This window comes from Uloborus diversus, chromosome 3 (assembly GCF_026930045.1).
Source record: "Uloborus diversus isolate 005 chromosome 3, Udiv.v.3.1, whole genome shotgun sequence".
Classification (NCBI taxonomy): domain Eukaryota; kingdom Metazoa; phylum Arthropoda; class Arachnida; order Araneae; family Uloboridae; genus Uloborus; species Uloborus diversus.
In genome coordinates this window covers 157,099,245-157,124,818 of record NC_072733.1, presented here as the reverse complement: position 1 = coordinate 157,124,818, position 25,574 = coordinate 157,099,245, and the positions used below count along the sequence as shown (strand labels likewise).

Here is a 25,574-nt window from a genome sequence, read left to right as displayed (position 1 = left end):
AAAGTAAGGTATTTCTTTTATGATATTTAGCACATTATTGGGTATTAATTTCATCAAAGCTAATGCGTTCCTTAAAGATTGAGATTAAAAAATAAAATGCTTAATTATGAGAAAATTGAAATATTTTCAGTTTTGAAACTCGGTTAAAAGTTAACTATAATAACTTTGAAAATTTGACTGACATCAGATTAATTACCCTACTTCATAGACTGCAACAACATATAACTTTTATGTTTTCATTAAATAGTTGATAAAATAAAAGCCTTCAAAAATGCAACATTTAGCATTTATGAGAATGCTGTTCAATTTGACCAATTTTCAATCGCATATAACTATTCAAATAAAAAATTTTAAGCAAAAATATTTTAGATATTTTTATATAGGCATAAAAGGAACCTGTATACCAAATTTCATAAAAATCTGTTACCATGTGGTCACCACTTTTTTGCGAATTTTGCTCATTTCGTATGGAATGACCCTACTACAAGTCACCACAAGGAGAAGTTTTGGAGCTAAAAAAGTGTATTACTGTAAATGTTGAACAATTAGATGCCAAATAATGCAGTACCTACAGATCAATTTTATTAACTACAAATGATTGTTGCTTACAAAAGAGGTTCAATAACACCGCCATTGAATTTCAATTTCGAAAATAGAAGAATACACACAACTGCCACGAAGAAATTTCGACGCGGCAGCGAGAATGTTTTTTTCGACCATATCCATGCAGAAAGCTGCACCACACCACATTAGAATTTAGGTACAGAATTTATAGTGGCAACATTTCTTTAATAGGAGTCATTGATCGCGTTGTTTTTTCTTTTTTTCTTTTTTTTTTTTTTTTTTGCGATATGGCCACCGTGGTCACCCAATCTTCCACCTGCTGATTTTTGTCGGTGAGAATTTCTGAAAGGTGTTGCGTATCAAGGACATGTTCTCGATATTGCAACCATGATTTCAAAACTCGAATAACTTTACAATTAGAGCAAATTATTTTGAATATGGGGGAAATGGGTATCGTACGCAGTTCTTGCAACATCACGGTGGGTCACACTGACCATCATTTATGAACAAAAATCAACTTATAAACAAAATTGATGCATATTTTTATCACACAGTTGGCATTTATTTTTTTAATATTCACAGTAGTACACGTTTTCAACGATTCCCCCAGTTTTCAATGAAAATTCCCCTGGCGATCGTTTTGATTCCCGCTCCCCCCCCCCCCCCCCCCCGCCCGCCCACAACTTTTTTTTCTTTTTCCATTTCAGAAATCAAAATCTCATAGGCTACTGTATACGCCCAAGAAGTTTGGCTTGTTTCGTTACAATAATCATAAATACAAATGAAAAATTATCATATAGGCTTTGTGCTACAATATGTTTAAAGTGAAAAAACAACGTAAATAAAGTACAAATTCTGAAGAATTGCTCATCTGGAAATCACATAAGAAAACTTTAAAAATATATAAGAAAAATATAGTAATATATAGGAAAACTTGCAAAAAATAGATGTTATCTATTTTTGAAGTTTCTTACTCATTTCAGGGAGGATTCCGACTCCAGGATCCACCCTTGACCACACCACTGCTTGTGGTGAATACGTTGTATTATAATTTGTAAAAAATGTATTTTTGTGATTTTTAACTATTGTTAATGGTAATTCGACTGCTTCATGTTACCATACATAAAAATATGGTAAGCACATTTGCATATTATTTACTAGTGAGTAATATTTATATATAGTAGACAATAACTTGGGTTAACTTTTTAGTTCTGTAAGGTAACGACTTGACCATAATTACTCGTATCACTCCCCCTCGTCCGCCCTTTTCTTCAACTATTTGTGCATCAAATCAAAAAAAGAACTTTGGACAAGGTAATTGCTTTAGGTATTAAGTTCAATGCCTTTTTAATGATTCCGTACTTCAGAATAACTTATTTTTCGGAAAAAATAATTTAATTTCAGTTTTAATGCGGAATATCCTCTATATTATTATGCTTCAATTTGGAAAGGTAATTAGTAACCTTTTGTCGTGGTTTGACAGGCATAAAGTTTGATTAATTATTCATCAAATATAGATTAGAGCGATATTTAGAGCGGCGTTAACTTTAATATTAGAATTTTTTTCCAAAACGCATAAACATATCAGATGAGCTACTGAACACGAAATAACTTCGATATATGAAGTAAAAACGTACACTATATTCAAAAACTAAAATTTAAACATTGTTTTTTTAATAATTTAAATTTCAAACGCATTTTTTTCTACACTATATTTGTCTACAAAACTTTACTCCGGGTGTTAACTAGATTTTGCCCGAACGCCACTGCAGAAAGACGCTCAAAAGACACACTGGCTGTAAGTTTCAATTTCGGAAAAGTGCAAACTATTGGAAAACATATATTATTTCATTTTATTTTTTTGTCTTCCAAGTTAATAATGAAATGTAGCAAAGTTTGTTGCAATATGTTGTGACGAAACATCTTTCAAGTGGTGCAGCCAGAAATTAGGTTTCAGAAGGGGTTGTAGTTTTGGTCTTTTCCTAGAATAAACAAAGGGGACATTCTGAGTCTCGGAGGGTGATATATACCCCCTCCCCTCCCAAAAAAAGAACCCTTTTTATACGCCATTGTTCAACAGAGACAGGTGTCAAATGTCGAATTATAGAATTAATTCGGAAAAGTCTACTACTGTGGTTTGTGTGCCAGTTACCGGTCAATGATTTTCCACTTCGCCATCTTTTCACTCATTAGGGTGGAACTACGACTGGGCATAGTAGCTCCATGGGCGAAATAGAAAATTGTTGGCCGCTTGCGAGAAGCTACCTGTAAGTTCAAATTCCTGCCCAAAACCTATGAGCAAGGTGGTCACTGCCCCCCTCTAGCTCTCTAGGAAAGAAAAAATATATAGTGTAGTCAGGTTTTTTCTAGAAAATTATTTAAAATGGGTTAAAAAAAACTCCCAAACATTTTTATGCAGCGTTTTTAATTTAAAAAAAACACTTCCAATGAGTTATGGTATAATTCGCTGACTCAAGACCAGATACTATGAGACAGTTTCAACGTGTAGCATAAAATTGTGTTTTAAAGATTTCAATGTCAAAAAATTTCTGGAAACAACCCCAAATGCGTTTTATGACCTTATTTTCGAAAATTTTCTAAGAAAGGTCCGCAAGCCCCCACTCTCTCCCTAATATTACTCTCAAAGGTCAGTGCTGGAAGGGGGAGCAAGTCAGGGCCCTTGCCCCGGACGGCAACTTCTGAGGGGCGACAAATTCGCCCTGTTTCTGTGTTTTCTTCGTTGAAATTTGATGTCAAAATTTGAAAAATGATGGGTAAAGGCGGCAGTTTTGAGATTTGACTCGGCTCGGAAAATTTTTATCAATCCGGCAAATCTAAAGGTAGATTGAAATTGTGTTTAAAAATGGCTTTTGAAATTTCGTTTGAAACAAAATACGAAATACAGGGTCAGTATGTTGATAAATTACAAACTATTAAAAATCCTCCTAGGTCTTAGACCCTCCCAACAAACTATCATAACGGCGCCCCTGCTATAGTTACATTCGTGCCAATTGGAAGCACAGTATGTGAAGTGACTAACAAACTACATTTGAGCCGTGGAAAGTCCATGAAAGAGAAATCCTGGTAATGTTCTGTACTAAGGATGGCTTATAACCGCGAACAGACTTCTCACTTAATACAGTTTACGAAAATTCATTCGAGACTTAAATGACTTAACGATACACTATGCTCATATAGAGCTTCGTAAAAATATATGCTCATATGAGGTTCAAGATCAAAGCATAACCGTCCGTAATGTTCGGTGCGCAGCATTTACATCAAACAATCATTTGATTCCGTTATTTCTGAAATGATTTGAAGGAAGGTATTGACGCTGTTAGTTAAAAGATAGGTATCTTTTGGCCATTCATAAATTTCCTGATATCAATGTTATAGCTGTCGACAGATACTACGTAACGTAATAGACACTTCGAAGAATTCTGAAAGGGCGTCAAGACAAACGTTCTGCTTGTACTCCAACCAATGAGGTGAATATCCTCATTTACAATTTACCAGATTTTGACTTCCATTCTTCACATTATGCGACTTTGTTTAAATGGAAAATGTTACCCAGCATCCACTGACTGAGAGCTTTAGTGAATCCATGACCTTAGAAGCAATAGTAAACCTAGCAATCATTATGACAGTTCAACCAACTGTCTAGAATTTTCCGTCACATTCAAACTGCAAAAAGAATAACATAAGTCAATTGCTACTGGCGTAGTATCTCTTCTCTGCTCTAAATATTTCAGAGAGCAGTTGTTAAAGCTTGGACTCCTTCGGTGAAACTTATATTCTTTGAATCCTCAGTTGAGAATCACCAGCGTCTGATTCTCAACATCACTAGCGTCTGATGAAGGATCGACTGCTTGAATTGCGCTGCACGGAATGTAATTTCTTTTTTTCTTTCCCCGACAGTACTTTAAAACCTAGGCCTTTCAAATGGTTATAAACAGTTCATATTGAAAATTTAATCTTTTAACGAGCACTGGCGTTGTTTTTCACAAAAATTGAGTTTTAGTAGCTGATTCAAAATAATACAGAATGGTTCCTACAACACTGTATTTTAGTTTCAGTAACAAAAAAACCATTTCATATTTAAGTTCTGTTTTAAAACTTAGAGTCGTAAATTAAACAGGAAGGTGTCTATAGGCCTGTTGCGATCAAAAAGCAATATGTCTATGCAGCTAATAGGAGGCCCCCAGTTTGGTCACGTGACCGGGAGTTGATCTATGCTCTCAAGCTTTGGTGCTACTTGCTGTTGAGGTTATGATGGACGTCTGTGAATGTTTTTACGTTCTTAATTCGTTCAAAAACAAACATTTCCATTGTATTTTAATAACAGGAAAATATATCCATTAGATCCAATCAAATGAGAAGTCCTAGTTTAAAAATTTAATTACAAGTTTATTGCTATTCCTATATTTTAAAGCTTTCTCTTAAGATTATTATTAACGAAACTAATCAATAATGTATAAATACACTCTATAACAAAAAATAAATAAAAAAATCGACGCACCAAGAAGCAAAATCATCCGATTGTTTTGAAAATTTTGTATGCATGAGTGTTTTGACCAGATTATGCAAATGATTAAAATTTGGTGTAAAATGAATGAATAGTTTGATCTCCAGCGCATCGAAACTGCGCATCCAGCAGATGTATATAAAAAGCAGTTCTTCAACAGCTGTTAAAACTTTCAGTTTGATTGCGATTCAGATACCTTTCAACAATTTAAAAATGCCTCGCCGCATGGTTCGTGCTCATTACGAGCAACTGTCAGAGTTTAAAGAGGTCATATCATTGGACTGAAAGAGGCCGGTTGGTCAAATCGGAGAATCGCTCGTCATTCGAGCCGAAGCGATGCGGCGATTCGAAGATGCTGGCAAGGATGGGTGGAAAATGGCAGAGTTCAGCGTCAGGATGGTAGCGGTCGACTAGGGTCACAACAGATCGTGATGACAGAGTGATTGTCCGATCAGCTGTCACAGCGCTTTCTCATCTCTATGAACCATCAGGACGTTCAAACTAAACACCAGTGTCCATCATGACCATTTACAGACGGTGGGACAAAGAAATCTACGCTCGTGCCGACCGTTACGCCACCTGCCACTGACGCCTACCACATTGCCGAGCCAGATTAGTGGTGCATGACTCAATCAGATTGGAATGGTGCCGACTGGAGATGTATAGTCTTTATCGACGAATCCCGCTTCCAACTGTGTCATGACGATTATCGAAGACGTGTTTGGAGACACCCAGGTCTGAACAGGGATCCTGGTTTCACTTTTGCACGCCACACTGGCCCTCAGCAAGGCATTACGGTCTGGGGTGCCATTTCCTTTGATACTGGACCCCTTTGGTCGTAATTAGAGGTACACTTACTGTACAGTGGTACGTCGACGACATCCGAAGACCAGTTTCAAACGTGTAGCATAAAATTGTGTTTTAAAGATTTCAATGTCAAAAAATTTCTGGAAACAACCCCAAATGCGTTTTATGATCTTATTTTCGAAAATTTTCAAAGAAAGGTCCGCAAGCCCCCACTCTCTCCCTAATATTACTCTCAAAGGTCAGTGCTGGAAGGGGGAGCAAGTCAGGGCCCTTGCCCCGGACGGCAACTTCTGAGGGGCGACAAATTCGCCCTGTTTCTGTGTTTCTTCGTTGGAAATTTGATGTCAAAATTGAAAAATGATGGGTAAAGGCGGCAGTTTTGAGATTTGACTCGGCTCGGAAAAATTTTATCAATCCGGCAAATCTAAAGGTAGATTGAAATTGTGTTAAAAATGGCTTTTGAAATTTCGTTTGAAACAAAATACGAAATACAGGGGTCAGTATGTTGAATAAATTACAAACTATTAAAAATCCTCCTAGGTCTTAGACTCTCCAACAAACTATCATAACGGCGCCCCTGCTATAGTTACATTCGTGCCAATTGAAGGCACAGTATGTGAAGTGACTAACAAACTACATTTGAGCCGTGGAAAGTCCATGAAAGAGAAATCCTCCTGGTAATGTTCTGTACTAAGGATGGCTTATAACCGCGAACAGACTTCTCACTTAATACCAGCTTACGAAAATTCATTCGAGACTTAAATGACTTAACGATACACTACGCTCATATAGAGCTTCGTTAAAATATATGCTCATATGAGGTTCAAGATCAAAGCATAACCGTCCGTAAATGTTCGGGTGCGCAGCATTTACATCAAACAATCATTTGATTCCGTTATTTCTGAAATGATTTGAAGGAAGGTATTGACGCTGTTAGTTAAAAGATAGATATCTTTGGCCATTCATAAATTTCCTGATATCAATGTTATAGCTGTCGACAGATACTACGTAACGTAATAGACACTTCGAAGAATTCTGAAAGGGCGTCAAGACAAACGTTCTGCTTGTACTCCAACCAATGAGGTGAATATCCTCATTTACAATTTACCAGATTTTGACTTCCATTCTTCACATTATGCGACTTTGTTTAAATGGAAAATGTTACCCAGCATCCACTGACTGAGAGCTTTAGTGAATCCATGACCTTAGAAGCAATAGTAAACCTAGCCAATCATTATGACAGTTCAACCAACTGTCTAGAATTTTCCGTCACATTCAAACTGCAAAAAGAATAACATAAGTCAATTGCTACTGGCGTAGTATCTCTTCTCTGCTCTAAATATTTCAGAGAGCAGTTGTTAAAGCCTGAACTCCTTCGGTGAAACTTATATTCTTTGAATCCTCAGTTGAGAATCACCAGCGTCTGATTCTCAACATCACTAGCGTCTGATGAAGGATCGACTGCTTGAATTGCGCTGCACGGAATGTAATTTCTTTTTTTCTTTCCCGACAGTACTTTAAACCTAGGCCTTTCAAATGGTTATAAACAGTTCATATTGTAAAATTTAATCTTTTAACGAGCACTGGCGTTGTTTTTCACCATTTTATCACAATCATTTCTTTACCGGCTTCAACTGGCCCTTCAGAACGAGGTGTCTTTTCAACATCAAAATTGCCGAATCAAAATTTTGCGAAGCAAATTTGGTATTGAAGTACTGTCAGTATATCTTCTCCATGCACATCGGTGATTTTTTTTCTTTTTATTTCTTGAACAGAAGTTTTCGATAGCAAAAAGTAAAATACGCTGAAAATTCTGCTTTCATTCTTCCTATTTGAAAAGTCACCAATCAAAAAGTACTGCGTAGATTCAAATGGACTTTTCACAAGTAAGACTTGCAGCATAAGCTTTCAAAATAGGTAACGATTATACGGCGTAAGTGTGAAGTTTGGTGCAAAAAATACAATGAAATCCTGTCGGAGAAGAAACAAAATTACTTTCCGAACTACCATCGGCTCGGTAAACATAAATCTCGTTCAATGCTCAATGGGACTTAATCAGAACTCGATTAACCGACGTTCTACTGCATCAAAATTTTACAATCGTACATTCATACACACATGCATTTAAGCATGTAAAATATGACCTATCAATCTATCTATTTATATTAGTCACTTATTCGACTCAAAACTCGACACTTGCAAGAAAAAGATTATGTTATGCCTTTAAAAAAATGCTGCAAGAAATCTACAGAGATTTTGCAGATTTCTGTAAAAATGTCTTCTTTAATTTGAAGATATCTGCAGAAGTGCTCAATTATTGAAATTTTAAACCGTGACAACCCTATATATGATTTGACCTTTTTTGCTTACTACCAAACGGCACCCCCCCCCCCCCCCCTTTCGTCTGGATCCCCGACCTTGAGGGTCACGGATCCAGACGAAATTCCTGAATTTAGGAGAATTCCTCCCAGTAGATATGAGCCCAGGTTAAGAGGTTTGACTGCATAGGCCCTAGTTCGGTCGTAATGGGGGTTCAAAGTTTCTGGTTTGGCTCCAGAATGCAATGGTTTTTCCTTTGAAATAAACCTTTTTTCACTCTTTTCTTGATATTGCATTGCAGTATCAGCCAACTAAATGCATTCAGAGTATAGAATAAATTTCACTGCACCTACGTTGTACTAATAAGAGACGCGACAGAAGTTAGGAGAGGAAATACTGTGCCGAAGTTTTCAATCCCCCCCCCCCCCAAAAAAAAGCTATATAGCAATTTCGAAGCCAAACAAGCAAATTTAGACCCTCCTTGGTGCCGAACTAGAATCTATGCAATCAATCTATTTTACCTGGGCTCATATCTAATACGAATTGACCTAAATCCGGAAGTTTATCCAGATTCGTGATCTTCAAGTTTTTGCCGTCTGAACTACACTGATATGCAGGACTTCAGATTGCAATGGCGTTTTCACTGGAATTAGAAACTTTGGGACAATATCTACTCTTCCAAGACATTCGGTGTCTCTTGTCAGTACAAAGGAGAAGGGGCATTTACTTTGTGTTGTGAATCCATTTAATTGACTCATACTGCAATGCAAATGCAAGAAAAGAGTAAAAAGAAAGTTTAATTTCAAAGGAAAAACCATTGTTTTCTGGACTCAAATAACAACTTTGGACCCTAGTTGCAGCCGAACTAGGGCCACTGCAGTCAAACCGCTTTACCAGGTTCATATCTAGTGGGATCACTCTAAATCCGGATTTCGTCCAGATCTGTGACCCTCAAGTTCATGGCCCGTTTGGTAGTTAGACAACCGTATACCCGCGTGTTTGTAATTATTTTTATTTACATTTTTATACGTAGCTAATTAGGAGAGAGGGTAGGTCAACCTAAGTTGGATCTTGAACTACAATATGAAAGGTGATTTTAAAAAAAATAATAATTTTGCAGCTTTTGCCGTAAGGCGGTTTAAATTTAGTTAACTCAGCCTTTTGAAGGTAAGAACCTCAGTGATTTGTGAAAGTTAAGAAGGCATTTGTTTTCTTTGTTTTGAAAACTGGCTTTGCTTTGATAACTGGCATGAGGGAGGAGGCTTCCCTGATTTCAGGGGGTTTCTTATAAACCCCGTCTCTTCTATATGCTGCACAGACAGCGGCAGATTCCTCTGTGATTACTAATTGTGTTGCCTAAAAATTTGCGTGATCAGACAGCTATTGTACTGGCAGAAATTCGGGACTTTTACAAAGAAAGGTTGAAACTTAAAACAAAAATACTGTAAATTAATAACGAATAAATACTTTTGTGCTGAAAATTAAATGAATCAATTAACCAACGTTTTGAAGCACAAAAATTGCAAATTACTGCAGACACTTATCTGCAGTAATTTGCAATTTTTGTGCTTCAAAACGTTGGTTAATTGATTCATTTAACTGTAAATTATATTAAAAAATGAATTTTCAATTTGAAAATAAAAAAAATTTGTGAAATTTGTTTTCTTTTTTAAATACATCTTTCAATATTGATCTTTGGCATTGTAAAAAAAATCACTTGACTTTTCAAAATTTTCTTCCAATTATTTTCCCATTTTAGTTTTTAACTGTTAAAAATATTTTTTATATGTTCAGTTTTATCTTGTAAAATTATTCTATTGCATTTTTAATTAACACATTTTAAAAAGTTTTACAATCGTGACAAGTTTTTATAGAAAGTTTCTATTAACCGAGATTTCCAACATCCGATGCACTAGCGTTCCCAGTTAACTCGGATAATCGAGGTTCTACCGTATTTTCTGTTTCTTATTTACGGACAAAAAAAAAAACATCAATCAATCAAATCAATAAAATTTCCGTTTTGTCGTGGAACTAGATGAGAAAATAGCTTAGATTGTGAATTACGTTCCCTTGGATTTGAACTTTCCCTTTCATTTCCTTACTCATACTTAAGAAGAGTGATGACGATTTGCGGTCATGTCATGGTCAAGACCGTGACCTTTAGAGAAAACCCAAGAAACGACCGGATTCTGAAATCTTCCATCAACCTAAAGGAATCGAATGTAAAACTACGATGAATTACTATTGCATTGTGAGACAAGTAAGTGACGAGAACCTTTACTTTACTCATTATAGTTTTACTTTTACTTTGTTTATTATAGTTTAAATGGTCCTCTTGCATTCAGATTAAACCTATTGAATAAAATCATTTTACTAAAATTTTATTACTGTGTGAAGTAAATTCAGTGTACTAAATAAGTTAATTCTGCTTCATTTGTTACTATATTGCTGCAATTTATTTATTCTTTCAGGAAAACAGCTTCACTAAACCCTCTAAAAGTTGATTAAGAAATAACAACGCCAAAAAGCACAAATTGCAGATTACTGCAGACACGTGTTTCGGCGTTACAAAGAACAAACACGTGTCTACAGTAATCTGCAATTTGGTGCTTTTGACGTTGCCTATTTCTTATTTTACTTTTTAGCACAAAAGTGTTTATTTATTTCTAAAAGTTGCTTTTTAAAAAGCTGAATACAATAAAATTTTTTCTCGTTCTTTTAATACATTCCATAAACATTCAAAAAACTAATTTCATAATTTTCTACTTTTTTAGATACCAAAAAAGTTACGATGTGGTGCGAAAAAAAAGAATTCAGATTCGTTACTTTCTTCGTCTTTTTCAGTGAGTAAAGATTGAATTTTTTGTTCTTTCATTTTATTTAATCGTATGAATTTTACAAGAAGTATTTTCTGAATAACATTCTTTAGGTTCACAATTAGTCAATTTATTAAAAAAACTATCAATTAGTTTATAGTTATATGAAAGTATCTGTTGTAAAGTATCAAAAAAATTTATTTTGTTCTTAAATTCCTTATGAACGTTAACTGCTATCTAACTTTGACAGCATTTGAATTTAAATCTCTATTTTCGAAGCGATTTATGAAAAATCTAGTGACAACTGAAGCTGTTAACTTTAGTGTTAGCAATATTTTTCGTAAAAAATTTCTCGTATGCAGCACGTTATACGTCACTTTAAACTAAAGCTAAACTTTTAAAAGTTTCTTACTTATGCAATTAATATCAAAATCAGGGGTGCCCATCAACTGAGGAGAAGGTGGGGGGTCAAGGCGCAGCTTGCGCCACTGATATTTATAGGGGTGTTTTCATTGACATTTATATCTTTTTGTGGTGGCTCTCAATCTTGAGGAGCTTCGTGGTATTTGGGGGGGGAGGGTTATCCATTACTCTTAGGGGATGGACACTAATGTCAAAATGACGCAAAATCGCTTTTTAGAAAGCCTCAGTGGACATTTATCCGCGCATAGTACAGTAGTATTCACTCTATGATTTGATCCATGTCAATGTAGTAGTACCTAGACTCTTTTAACCTTAAACAATAACACCTAAAAATTAGAAAATTTTGAAGCAAAACTTGAAAATTCTAATTAAGGTCGAGGGATTTTTTGCACAACAACGATATATGGTACCGAATCTTAAGCGTTAGATCTGTAATCGCAATAAATGACTTTAACACTCTACTAACGGTTACTTGAAATATTTTAAAATTTGGAGGTTGATGTCCCTTAATACCAACTTGGGTGTAACTGAATTTTTTTGTATAACGACATACTTTAAGGAAAAAGTAAAGAAGCAAATCAGCGGGTTACAAAAACGAAACCTAAGTCTCTGCTGAACATAAATAAGACGACTGATTGGATGTATAATTACAATTATAAGATGTTGAACAAAGCTTTTATTAATTTTATACCATATAGCTGATAAATATTTTCTTCCGGGAAAGTGTATCAAAATGTTTTGTTGCACATCAAGTTTTGATTTTATACTGTAATTTTTTTTTTGAATAATAAATTTGAATATTATGACTTAATCAGGATTACAAACGTTTTTTATTATCAAATTTAACGGCCGCGTTCAAAAACAATATATTATCTAGAAATTGAATACGAATTTTTCCTTTATTTCTTATTTTTTTTTTTTTTTTACAAAAGAATAAGTTACGCAGGTTTAGAGGGCCCGTCGCAATGCACTTTTGAGGACCCTTTTGTCTAATCACAAAACTATGTAATTTAATCCTTTAAATTTTTGTAACCCCTTAAGGCTCAAATGTTCATGGAGTCCCTCGCAATTGCGGCATTTGTTACATTGGAAATCTGGCACTGTGATGAATATGAAATTACGATTTGATTTTCGCATTGTTAATTGGTTTTTTTTTATTTCCTTTATAGATGGTCTTTTTTGTAAAGAACAAATGCGCTACTTATTAGAGTGAGTATTTCTTCTTTTATAATTATAACTAAAATAACTTTGTTAACTCGTCAAACTAAATCGTGTTATAGTATTACGGCTCTCAGAAACGCATCTTCAAACTTCCCGAAATTTTCATCGTATTCGACAAAATGGCATTGTGAAAAATGCTGCAATGAAACTTTTCGTCTAATTAAATAAATTTTTCGTTAAACTGACCAATATTTCGTGTAATTTGCGCATGAGTTTCTGATCCAGCCCAGAAGGAATCGCCGTCAAAGACGAAATGTTTCTAACGGGTGTATGAGTGTATATAGAGAGAGTATATAAAAGAACACAAACATTTTAAAGCAAAATTTTGAATGCAATTATAAAATTAGGTTAATGTTATACTATACATGGTATTTACAGGTAAATTTATCAAGATTTTTACCATTTTGTTGCTTTCAAAATGTGTCTACATCGTGGCACGGCACACATTCAAACAGTATTCAACCTCTCCTCATGTCCTGTCCAGCATGTCAGGAGAAATATTTGCCACACAAGTGATTATTCTAATATTACATAAAACTGAAACTGATGTTCATAAAATTTGATGAGCAGTTAATTTTTTCAATATTAACTGACCCCACCTAACTTGCATAATTAACTAGATTTTTATTTATATATATAACCTTATTTTTTATGGACGCTATGTACTTCTAAATCATATAATAATTATTACTGCAAGTAAAGCTGTGTATCTCATCATATTAACGATAAAGGTATGTCTCAGTTTTTACACTAATCAAAGGCAATGAACTAATGATCTAGTAGAAAATCTGCAAAGGGAGCGTCTCCCTTGGAAGGCATTTAATAACTGAGGAGGGGCCAATCAAAAACACACAAATTGACAAAAATTGAGTTTTAGTAGCTGATTCAAAATAATACAGAATGGTTCCTACAACACTGTATTTTTAGTTTCAGTAACAAAAAACCATTTCATATTTAAGTTCTGTTTTAAAACTTAGAGTCGTAAATTAAACAGGAAGGTGTCTATAGGCCTGTTGCGATCAAAAAGCAATATGTCTATGCAGCTAATAGGAGGCCCCCAGTTTGGTCACGTGACCGGGAGTTGATCTATGCTCTCAAGCTTTGTGCTACTTGCTGTTGAGGTTATGATGGACGTCTGTGAATGTTTTTACGTTCTTAATTCGTTCAAAAACAAACATTTCCATTGTATTTTAATAACAGGAAAATATATCCATTAGATCCAATCAAATGAGAAGTCCTAGTTTAAAAATTTAATTACAAGTTTATTGCTATTCCTATATTTTAAAGCTTTCTCTTAAGATTATTATTAACGAAACTAAATCAATAATGTATAAATACACTCTATAACAAAAAATAAATAAACGAGCTGATGTGTGCATCACATGACTTCCTTTACACCAATTTAATGCTATTTCCCTATTATTGCAATTTTAATGGGATTCTCTCTCTAACTCTTTAAATATCACTAGCAATGGCCACATTGAAAGCAGATTTAAAAAAAAAAATCAAATTTTTCGCCAAGTTGGCGACAAAACTTGGCAACCAAAAGACTGGCGATATATCGCCAAGTGACCGCCAAATTATAACACCACTTGAGTTTGCATCGAAATTAACAATGATTTCCCCCCAAAAAGGTGCAAAAGACCCCTTTAGAAACACCCGAATGCAACCAAAATAGGAGGTGCACAACTAGACCACACTACGAGTCTATGTACCAAATTTCAACTTTCTAGGACATACCATTTTTGAGTTATGCGAGATACATACGCACATACGCACATACAGACGTCACGAGAAAAGTCGTTGTAATTACCTCGGTGATGGTCAAAATGGATATTTCGCGTGTCTATACATTCTTAGGCACTTTTCCGCATGTGGTCGAATCGAAAAAAAAACTCAACATTCATTTGGGGTGAGCAAAATGGAAATTAAGGGCGATTTTTGAGTGAAAATTTTTTCGCGAATACAATACTTCCTTTTGTAAAAGGAAGTAAAAATCGACGCACCAAGAAGCAAAATCATCCGATTGTTTTGAAAATTTTGTATGCATGAGTGTTTTGACCAGATATGCAAATGATTAAAATTTGGTGTAAAATGAATGAATAGTTTGATCTCCAGCGCATCGAAACTGCGCATCCAGCAGATGTATATAAAAAGCAGTTCTTCAACAGCTGTTAAAACTTTCAGTTTGATTGCGATTCAGATTACCTTTCAACAATTTAAAAATGCCTCGCCGCATGGTTCGTGCTCATTACGAGCAACTGTCAGAGTTTAAAAGAGGTCATATCATTGGACTGAAAGAGGCCGGTTGGTCAAATCGGAGAATCGCTCGTCATTCGAGCCGAAGCGATGCGGCGATTTGAAGATGCTGGCAAGGATGGGTGGAAAATGGCAGAGTTCAGCGTCAGGATGGTAGCGGTCGACTAGGGTCACAACAGATCGTGATGACAGAGTGATTGTCCGATCAGCTGTCACAGCGCTTTCTTCATCTCTATGAACCATCAGACGTTCAAACTAAACACCAGTGTCCATCATGACCATTTACAGACGGTTGGGACAAAGAAATCTACGCTCGTGCCGACCGTTACGCCACCTGCCGCTGACGCCTACACATTGCCGAGCCAGATTAGTGGTGCATGACTCAATCAGATTGGAATGGTGCCGACTGGAGATGTATAGTCTTTATCGACGAATCCCGCTTCCAACTGTGTCATGACGATCATCGAAGACGTGTTTGGAGACACCCAGGTCTGAACAGGGATCCTGGTTTCACTTTTGCACGCCACACTGGCCCTCAGCAAGGCATTACGGTCTGGGGTGCCATTTCCTTTGATAACTGGACCCCTTTGGTCGTAATTAGAGGTACACTTACTGTACAGTGGTACGTCGACGACATCCGAAGACCTGTTTCGTTGCCGTTCCTTTTGCAGTAACCTCGGCTGGTTTTGAACAGGACAATGCCAGATAACATACGGCATGTGTTGCTATGAACTGTCTGCAAGCTTGTCAAACTCCTCCGTGTCCTGTCAGATCTCTCTCCCATCGAGAATGTCTGGGATATGATGGGATGGCGATTGCATCTGGCAAGGAATGTTGAAAACTTCGTCCGACAATTGGAGCGAATTTGGCCAAAAATACCGCAGGACACCCTCCGGGAGCTTTATCGGCGTTTCTCACGCCGTGCTTCAGCTTGATATCCAGGCTAGAGGCGGGTTATTACCTTATTGAACTTGTTACTGTAACTCACATCAATTGTTCTGATAATTTAATCATTTCCTATTCTGTGCATTGTCTTCCAATCCACCAGTTTTCGTCTCAATCGGATCATTCCTTCTTGGTGCATCGATCTTTTTGTTATAGAGTGTACATAAATATATTTTTCCATAAAAAGTTATTTTGAAACTTGTTTTTTGTGAACTCCCAAAAATCGTTTAGAACGGACATGTGTGATTTTGATTAGTACCTCCTCAATTGTAAGGAAGTTTGGAGCTGTAACCAACATATACTCTTTTTAATACAAAAAAAAGAAAGTGAAATCGATGTCAGAAAATGAAAATCTGCAAAATGTCATCGCTATAGCATTCGAGTTAGAGCAGCCACACTAAGAAAACATCAATAAATTTTTAATTACGTTTTGAGAAAATTTGTGCTCAAAACATATCTACCCATCACACATTAATATTGAAATAACGTTTCTCTAATGTCGTATTTTAAACATCTCTTTTTCTGTAATTTTGTTCGAGTTGTTTGAGTAGTAAAACTATCAATACTCATATTAAAATATAACGATATAAAATATGTTTCGGTACAAAAAAACTGTTTTATATAAAATATGGTACTGGTTTTCTAACCCATTAAATCAATTGTATTTTCAGGGAAACATTTATGAAATTGGATTATTACGAAAATTGAAGAGAGGGCATAAGAGTTTCTTTGTGAAAAAGGGTTGCGCAGGTACAAAATGTTTAGAAACCACACGGCATGTGGCCACTGGGCATTTACAAAAGTTTTGCTCTTCGTGTGATAAGTTAAAAGAAAAATGAGTGTGTCTTTTAATCCTTAAAATAATAATTTTCCTTTCTTACAAACAGCTGTGGCGGAATTTATCTCTAAAGGCACTACTATCATTATTATTTATTTTACAAGATATTTTGCCAGAGCACCTTATTCCCATGTTTCATTTTTGATTTGAGTTACCTTAAGTTCCGTTTTCAAGAAGAAAAAAAAAGTAACACCATGCTTTGTGAAGAACAGTCAATCCCCCATCACTCCTGAGATCAGATAAGACGATTTTCGATCAACTTTAAAAGAAAAATTTATGTTTGACATGTGTAGGGGCAAAAATTGGATTTTTTGGTTGGATAATTTAAAAGATTACATTTTCAAAAAGGTTCAGAAATAGTTAGCAATAGTGACTACGGATGAAATTCCAAACTTTTTGTCCAAAAAACCGATACGAGTTGAAAATAAAATTTTTGTACCGAAATCTCAAAATCCCGATCAATGAATTTTTGGTTCTCATTTATTTTTCACCCTTTTGATCCATGGAATAAAAGAAAAAAATACCAAATGACCGTTCATAGTTATTGATGAACAAAATGCCAATTGAGCAAGAGAAAAACTCTACATCTGAAGTATGCTTTGAAAAATAATTTAAAAATTTTAATACAGTTTTATTGTCAGAAAATACATTGGAAAACCAACGCGGGTGAAGTGGTAATAAAGTTTTGCATGAAAGCAAGCAACTATTTCGGGGCCTACGGAGTCCTCTCTTCAATTGCTTGATTCAAACAGCCTTGAAGTGTAATTTGCTTGTAAAAATTTTACTTTTTAATTTTCCCCTTTTTTCTTTGATTCTGACACAAGTTTTCTATTTCATCTTAAATATTTTTATGATATTATGATTGTTTCGGCGACGGTACGAAATAAGACACTTTATTTTTGTTTCACAAGTCTAGTCAAATTATCCCCCATGTGCTTTTAAGTACAGCTCATACCATAAACGACCACAGCTTGGTTATTCCCTGTTCTAGACTAATGAGTCCATAACAAAAAGAAACTACCGTCTCTGAGTAAGATAACCGGGCTGTCGGTATACTGCATGTATGACTAGTAAGCTTTGGAACTTTGCACAGCATACTAATACAAAACATATACGTATATGTGTATTTCAGAACAAAAGATGGGATAATAATGGAGACATGAGCAACATGTTTCGCGGAACTGCTGGAGTAGATTATCCAGATTTAAACACTATTCCTACTACTAGCTTCCGTTGCAGTGAGCAAGTTTATGAAGGTGGCTTATACGCCGATGTAGAAGCGAGATGCCAAGTAAGTTTACGTTCTAAATAAATACCTCCTTCAAAAGTTATTTGTGTTTTTATGCTAAATAAAGAAAAATTGAAACAAATGAACTTTTTTTTTCAATAATAATCATAAAACAATTTATTATACTAATGGCTAAACAAAAAAAAAGCGAATCCATGTTTCATATTTTCTTTAATACATTACAATCTAACTAATCTAAATAAAAACAGTCTACTCAACGCAATTAAGATCGAAGAGAAAACAAACGTTTGTTGATGTGTCCGACTATGTTCTGACAAACGACCGGCGCTGGGAGTCACTATTAAAAACATCAAAAAAAAAAAAAATCTTTGCAAAAGAACTTTAGAAATGCATTTTACTTGATTTCATCTCTGCTATAATTAGAAGAAATATAAATTAAAAATCATTAACAAGACTATCTTTTTCATTTAGTTTTAGCGATTAAGTTTCATACTAAGTACATGATTAATTTCATGAAGATTAAACAATGGAAAACATGAGGATTAGGGTGGGCCGAAATAAGCCGAAAAATTTTTTTTTTTCGAAATCAATTTTTGGATAGCGCGCAAAAGTTGCGTAAATGAGCTAATTAGCACTCACAAAAAATTTCTTGGATATTAAAAAATATCTAGCCGACGCTATTTGACACTAAAAAACCGAAAAAAATGAGAAAAATGAATTTTTGTCAAATTTTTTTTTAAAAAACTAAATTCCAAATATTTTGCTGGAATGCACCGAAAATGTTATATAATGAGCCAGTTCGAGCCCATAAAATGTTTCATTGATTTTAATGAGCATTTAACCGCTCCTTTCGGACATCAAAAAATTGGAGAAAAATGAAAAAATATTGAATTTTTTTAAAAACCATTGTGAATCAATAGAGCCAAATCCATGTGAATCATAGACCAATTAATTAAATAGCGCTATTAATCATAGTAATTATTATCACGCAATAATATCATACATTTTCTAGAATTACATATAAAGATAATAAAATTTTGAAAAAGAAATCTTCAAATTTGATTTATAATACCTCATGCATAATGAATATTATTTTTTGGAATAATATTGTCCCTTGTTATCAAATGATGGAAGTTCTTTCCTAGCTTGAAGTTTGCCACGAACGTATCCATCTTGTGCAGTTTCACCACGAACTTATATTGCAGCTTCGGTTATTAGTTTCACACAACGTTTCACACTTCCGTGTGACAGGGAAATTTCTCAAAACAGCTGTAGGCTGTTCTTTGCACATTTCTTTCAATTGTTGGTCTTTTAGATGCATTGTAAGAGGTGGCTCTGTTGCAACACAGTTTTCCCAATGAACTAAATCAATATAATCAATGACTTCAAAATTGAGTTTAGGACGCTTAAAAAAATCGTAACCATCCGAGCTCTTCGTCTTCTTATTTCTAGAGTTCAGAATGCACCTAACAGCTAATTCCCGAATGTATTTTCTTGAGTCAAACAACATTGTCAACAGTAGCTGTTCAGGATGAGCGAAATATGCATTATTTGTTACCTTATCCACTTTTCCAATAGCCATTTTTCTTACTGTCCTTTGATCAATTAGAAATTGTTTTTCTCTATCAGTGACTTTTGCTTTTTTTCTGCAATTACACGAATATAAATCTGCGCATTTGCAGGCACAAACGTCGAACAAAGTCATAGCCTCTGCTTTAAATTTGCCTAGCTTTGATTGTAAAAGTTGAGTCTTTATATTTTTAGCATTTTTTGTTGCGCTATTATATTTAGAATAATAAGATAAAATCATGGCAATCACTCTTCTTATCGAAACAAGGGGAAAGGAAGCACGCCCCCAAATATCAATAACTTTTTTTGCAACTACAGCGGCCCCACTTGCTGAAGATGGTTGCCTATTTCCTTCTCCCTTCATTTGCATCTTAGTGATTTGATAACATATGATAATGTCCTCATATGTTGGAAGAAATAAAGCATCGGGAGAAGACAAATCTCTTCCAGGTTCAAATAGAAGACTACTTGTACTTGCTCGCGTTACTTTCTTTTTCGCGCGTTTCTACATAACAGTCGTGTTGTGTACCAAAACAAAGATAATAATGCAATGACATTCGAAATGTCCGGCTTCCGTTTAAAAGACTTCAGAGGATTCACATTTTTTTAATACTCAAGGGCTCTATTTGTCAAACATATATAAAATAGTTATAACATAATCTTAGGAATAATAGAAGCAGTTGAGCGCCGTTGATTACCCAGGAGAAACAATTGGAACCGAAGATTAAAAAATTAGCATCTTATGTAACTATTTTTTATTTGAGTGTGTGCATTTTTTAAAATTGGCGTACAAATGTCGCATAAAATTAATTAAATTTTCACTGCTTTTTCTGAGTAACATATTGCGTAACATTTAAGTATTTACTTATTTTAAAACTACTTTTATTTATTTTTTTTTTTTTAATTTTTCCCATGTGTCAGTCTTAAAAGAGCGTAGCTAAATATTCTACGAAATGTATAAAAGTCTTTGAGGATTTCAACTAATTCACTGACAGATACTTCTAATGTTTGCTGAAACTAGCTTCAAACTTTTATTTTTGACCCCCCCCCGCCTTTTTTTTGTTGAAAAAAGTGCATTTTTGCCCTTTTTTTCAGTTTTTCAAGGTCAAATAGCGCCGGCTAAATATTAAACAAATTTAGCGAAATTTTTTATGGGTAATAACGGGCCCATATAGCAAATTTTCCGCACTATCCAAAAACAGATTTCCAAAAAAAGTTTTTGCGGCCCACCCTAGTGCACATTGCGGAAGTCTTAATTTGCTTATCGCGTTTACTACACTCCACATTTCCAACAAATTCGATGTTTTTGACTCTGCCACCGAGCACAAACAATATTGAGCCACACTTTACATGCAACCATGTCTTTGTTTTGTATTTTTCATGCAAAAAATACCGCTGTTGAAGTCAAGGAGGCAAAGGTATATCTGGTAGTCATTGGTGGCAAATTTTCAATCCACTGAAAATATGTAGATATCTTGAAAAACAAAATTACTATACGGTGAGAGAAGTTATCTCCAAATTTACGGCAAACCAAATCCCCTTTTAATTTTTTATCACGAACAAGATCTTGCGGGTACCGCTATAGTTTTTAATGTAAGAAAAAACGCTTTATTTAAATATTAAATTTATTTTTAAACTAAGTGTAGGAACACACTACGAACGCTTTTCTTTAAAATTACTATGCTAGTATTTATTTAAATTCAATTAATGTCTCTAGAATGAACTTGATGTTGTAATAGTTTATCAACATTTGATGCATTAACTTCATGTTTATCAATCAGTTGATAATATCTTGCTCTACTGTTCTCTAGATATTGATCTTTTTCACATAAGTTAGGACACGTAATAATTTCAATCAGTCTTTAAAACGAAAGAAATAAAAAACATATATTATTCTTGATGATAGAGGTATTTTAAGACATGAGGTAATACGTATAATAAGTAAGCATGAATCATAAATAAGAATCGAATCGCACATTCTGAATTCTGTAGTAGTATAATATTGCATGAATATCTGTATTTTGGGAGATAGAAAAATACTGCTAACACATGCATAACATTATCAAACCCATATATATTTGTACGTTTCAAACTTCTAATGCTCCTTTTCGTAACTCTAGGTATATCACGTATGTCATGATGGAAGGAAAGACAGTTTCCTGTGTGGCAAAGGGACGATCTTCAACCAACAAATATTGGCATGCGATTACTGGTATAGTACTGAGTGTGAAACTGCTCCCAACTTTTATTATATCAACTCTCAAATCGGAGGTGGAAATGTACCTGATGCACCACAGTATGAAAATCAGCCATACTTAACACAAAATCAGCCAAACTTTGAAAGTTACTCGAGAGACCAGACAAATTATCAGCAAGAAGCACGAGATTCAAACTCCTACAACGGAAACAACGATCATATAAACGAGCCCGGAGAGGCTTATTACGGCAACCAAAGGCAGCCTGATGTAGAACCAACTTGGGGCAGAGAAGGAAACTACATGCAACCAAGAAATGAAAACCAAAATTTTAATAGCCCCAGTGACCAATCATCCTGCCAAGGTTGGGGATACAATAACAACAAAACACCGTGGTCTTTTCCGTTGAGAAATATAATGAATGGCTCTGATAAATGAAGAAAAACAACGTATTATGAGCCTAATTTACGTAAAAGAACAAGCAAAACAATATTCCTTACATTAAAATAAAATCATTTTGATTGAAATGCAGAGATATATTTTTTCTGACTTAATGAAAGTGATGAATATGATCCAAGATCAATCCTGAGGTCCAGGAAACATCTATTAGCAGAACCTCCAATCATAAAGAAATTTTTTTAGTAAACTAAAACCATTATCTAAGCAGATACAGAAAACATCGCGAAGCTTTTATTGGGTTGTAAAATTTAAAACCGAAAGTGCTTTCTTTCTATGCTAAGGAATAATTTTCTTACAATAACTTAAATGTAGTCAACTTAAACAGGCTGGGACATTTTCAATTCTAACTTATAAACAATCAGTATGTTTCTAGCGCATTGGTAATAATTGGAGTTTTCAATGATTCGTTTAAGTCAATTTTTTTTTTTTTTTTTTTTTTTTTTTCATTATTGCTTTAATTGCATTAATATTGTTTGGGCTTTTCATTACTCACATCATTCAACAGCAGCAAAAAGGTTACTGCTTCTATAGTTTTCTCTAGTTTTGATACATAAAGAAGAATGTAGGAATTTAATTCCTTGCCATTTCTAAAGCAACCTTTAAGAACAGAGAGCAATAATTAAAAACAAATTCTTGATTAAGAACAATGAGAATGCTCCAGCCGAAATAATTAGTTTATACTGATTTGCTACTTTATGTCCTTTCTCTCCTTCATTATGTAAAGTGGCATTAATTATTTTCAAATTCTTCGTGTAGATTAGACAATTCGGCGATGTACTTTGGAGCCCCTTTGCCCGAAAACTTGGCAGGCTACGGCAACAAGACACAGTTTCACAGGCAACTCGTACGGTGGGGGCAATGGGGTCAACTGCCTGCTCACTTTCAAAAGCAAAGGAGCATTGCTCGCCCCAACACTATTCTAAGTTCAAAATTAACCGTCGAATGAAAAATTATAATTTTGACCGATTCAAGTTTTAAAAGAAGAATTAGTAGATTGGCATAAGAGGGTGTGTTATATATTTCTCTCATGTTTTAACTTAAAACTTTGACATGGAAGGAACTCAGAATGACTGCGGCCAATGGTTCAGAGTTTTGCGGCCGTGTTCGATTTTTTTTAGAGAAGGTCTTTTAATGCACAATGTGCGGAAAATCCAAAAATATAGCCCTATTTTCCAAAAAATATGTCATCTATAGGAGTGACATTGCTGTAAAAGCGCCTTTGGCTTTTCTCTGAAGTCCTATTTCATGTTCAAAAACAAGTGGTATTTGAAAAAAGAGATTTTTGCATGTGACCCTCAAAACTTCACTTTAAAAAGTCGGTTTGAGTCAGTAGGATCAAGCGAATTACAGTCCCTACCTCGCACCTTCCAATTTTTGCATTTCCTTGAACTTGAAACGGGATTTTGAAGGAAGTTGCATTCAGGCACTGATGCAAACTTTTTTCGTTTTTTTGGGGGGGAGGGAAGTCACGCTGAAGAATGGAAAATTAAGAGATATTTGGATGAAATTTAAGGAATAACTGAAGGTAGGAAGCAAAGGGATGTAAGTAGATATTTTCAAGTTTTTGAGTAAAACGACTATAAAGATAACGTTCTAAGTAGGCTTTCATTAATTTTCTTTCTTAAATATTGCTGTACAACAGCACCTACCAGGGATACAAGTACCATCTCTTGCTCCTAAACAGAAGAGGGGTTCACCTACCATTTGTACTGGTTATTTCCAAATTTTGAATTTTGCCACTTACACCCCTTTGCTTCTCACTGCCTCAATTGATTTAATAATGCTTAATTCTTTTTTTCATATTTCTTAGAGTTCTCTATCTGGTAATGGAACAAAAATAATATACTCTTTTGATTTTATTATAAAACTAAGAAGTTCTACCACGTGTTCGTATTACTCACAAACCAGCTTTTTTGTTGTGTCCTTTAGGGGTTTTGCCTCTTCCTTGCCCGTTCGACAGCTGTGACTGCGATACGTCGCAACAGCTTAACGAAGTCGCAACAATTTAAAACTCTTAAGTTAGCGAAAGAATGTTTATTCACATTTTGATTAACAATTTTGTTCATTAAAGTCATAAAAGGATGCAGCCGAAAGAAATGAAAACCTCGTAAAAATGTTGAATTTTTCGGCACCTTCGACTAGCAAACTCCAAGTGTTCCTGATGAGATGTGGGCGTCAGACAGACAGAGGCGTCTAGATTTTAACAACACAGCTCATAGGTTTTAATAGTATGGATTCTTCTATTTGTCATCCTTTTCTTTCTTTATTTTTTTAAAGAAAAATAAATTTTTGCAACAGAATTTAAAGTTGGATATTCGATTTTCAGAACGGACAATGCAAGTGTTAAGGCATCATTCGCATTTTAAAGTTGCAATAAAACAATGTTGGAACATCAACTTCATTATCAAACACACAATCATCTCCCTAACTGAAACTTAATGCATAAATTGCCAAAAGAACAGCTAATTTCCACAATTTTTCAAGTCTCCCACCCACACTAATTTCCACAAAGGAAGTGCTGAGAAGTTTTTCAAGAATAATGCCATCTTGTATATTACCTGCTCGATGAAAAGACTGACATAATTTGCAAGAAATTCATTGTTGAAATGAGGTTTTTTTGTACTCACTTCACGATGAAATTTCCATAATTTTTTGCTGGCTGATAGAAAAACTCTATTTGCAGGAAATTTATAAACATAACATCAAAATATGGTTATTCTCTTTCAGAAATAAAATACGTTTTGATAATTTTAAGTTTTAAGCAAGAGTTTAAAAATTCATCCCTTCTCAATTTCTTCTGATTTATAGTTAAAAACAAATAGTTATACATAAAATATTTCATAATTGAACAATTACGTTGTACAAAAGTGTGTAGACAGATAGGTAGAAAAAATATAAAAAGCAACACTATATCACATTTATTAACACAATTTCAGTTACATCGATTTGAGAATAATCACTGAGAAAAAGCTCTACACTTCTACGTATATGGAATGAGATTCATTTACTTTGAATTAAACAGAAAGTAGGATAATACAAAAAAAAAGGAAAAAATCATGTAAGGAGCCTACACACTGAACCTGTGACTGTCACTTACTGATTGCAAGAAAAGTAGAAACTGAACCGACTCTCTTTGCAGATTTCTGGCATGCTTTGATGCCCAAAAAACCTACTGTGCATGGCTAGGCACCCTCTTGTGATGTTTAACATTTCAATGTGTAGGCCCCTTTAGTAGGAGTGACTAGCCAGAAACACAACATAAATAAATGTTTAATAACATTATTCTAAATCATTTTATATATATTGAATATAGAAACCACTCTGGCATTTTATCACATAATTAAGAGCTTTCTGGAGCCTTACCGTAATACTAGAAAATTCCGAA

General features: G+C 34.7%; 1 protein-coding gene across 1 annotated transcript; it reads left to right on the top strand.

Annotated features, from left to right (window-relative positions):
- The first annotated feature begins 10,989 nt into the window (after positions 1 to 10,989).
- On the top strand, positions 10,990 to 22,257 carry LOC129219215 (uncharacterized). The gene is made up of 4 exons (XM_054853538.1): positions 10,990 to 11,058; positions 12,624 to 12,663; positions 17,850 to 18,008; positions 21,656 to 22,257. The coding sequence occupies exons 3-4, from the start codon at positions 17,877 to 17,879 to the stop codon at positions 22,166 to 22,168; spliced, it is 645 nt and encodes a 214-aa protein (XP_054709513.1). The 5' UTR covers positions 10,990 to 11,058; positions 12,624 to 12,663; positions 17,850 to 17,876; the 3' UTR covers positions 22,169 to 22,257.
- Positions 22,258 to 25,574: the final 3,317 nt, after the last annotated feature.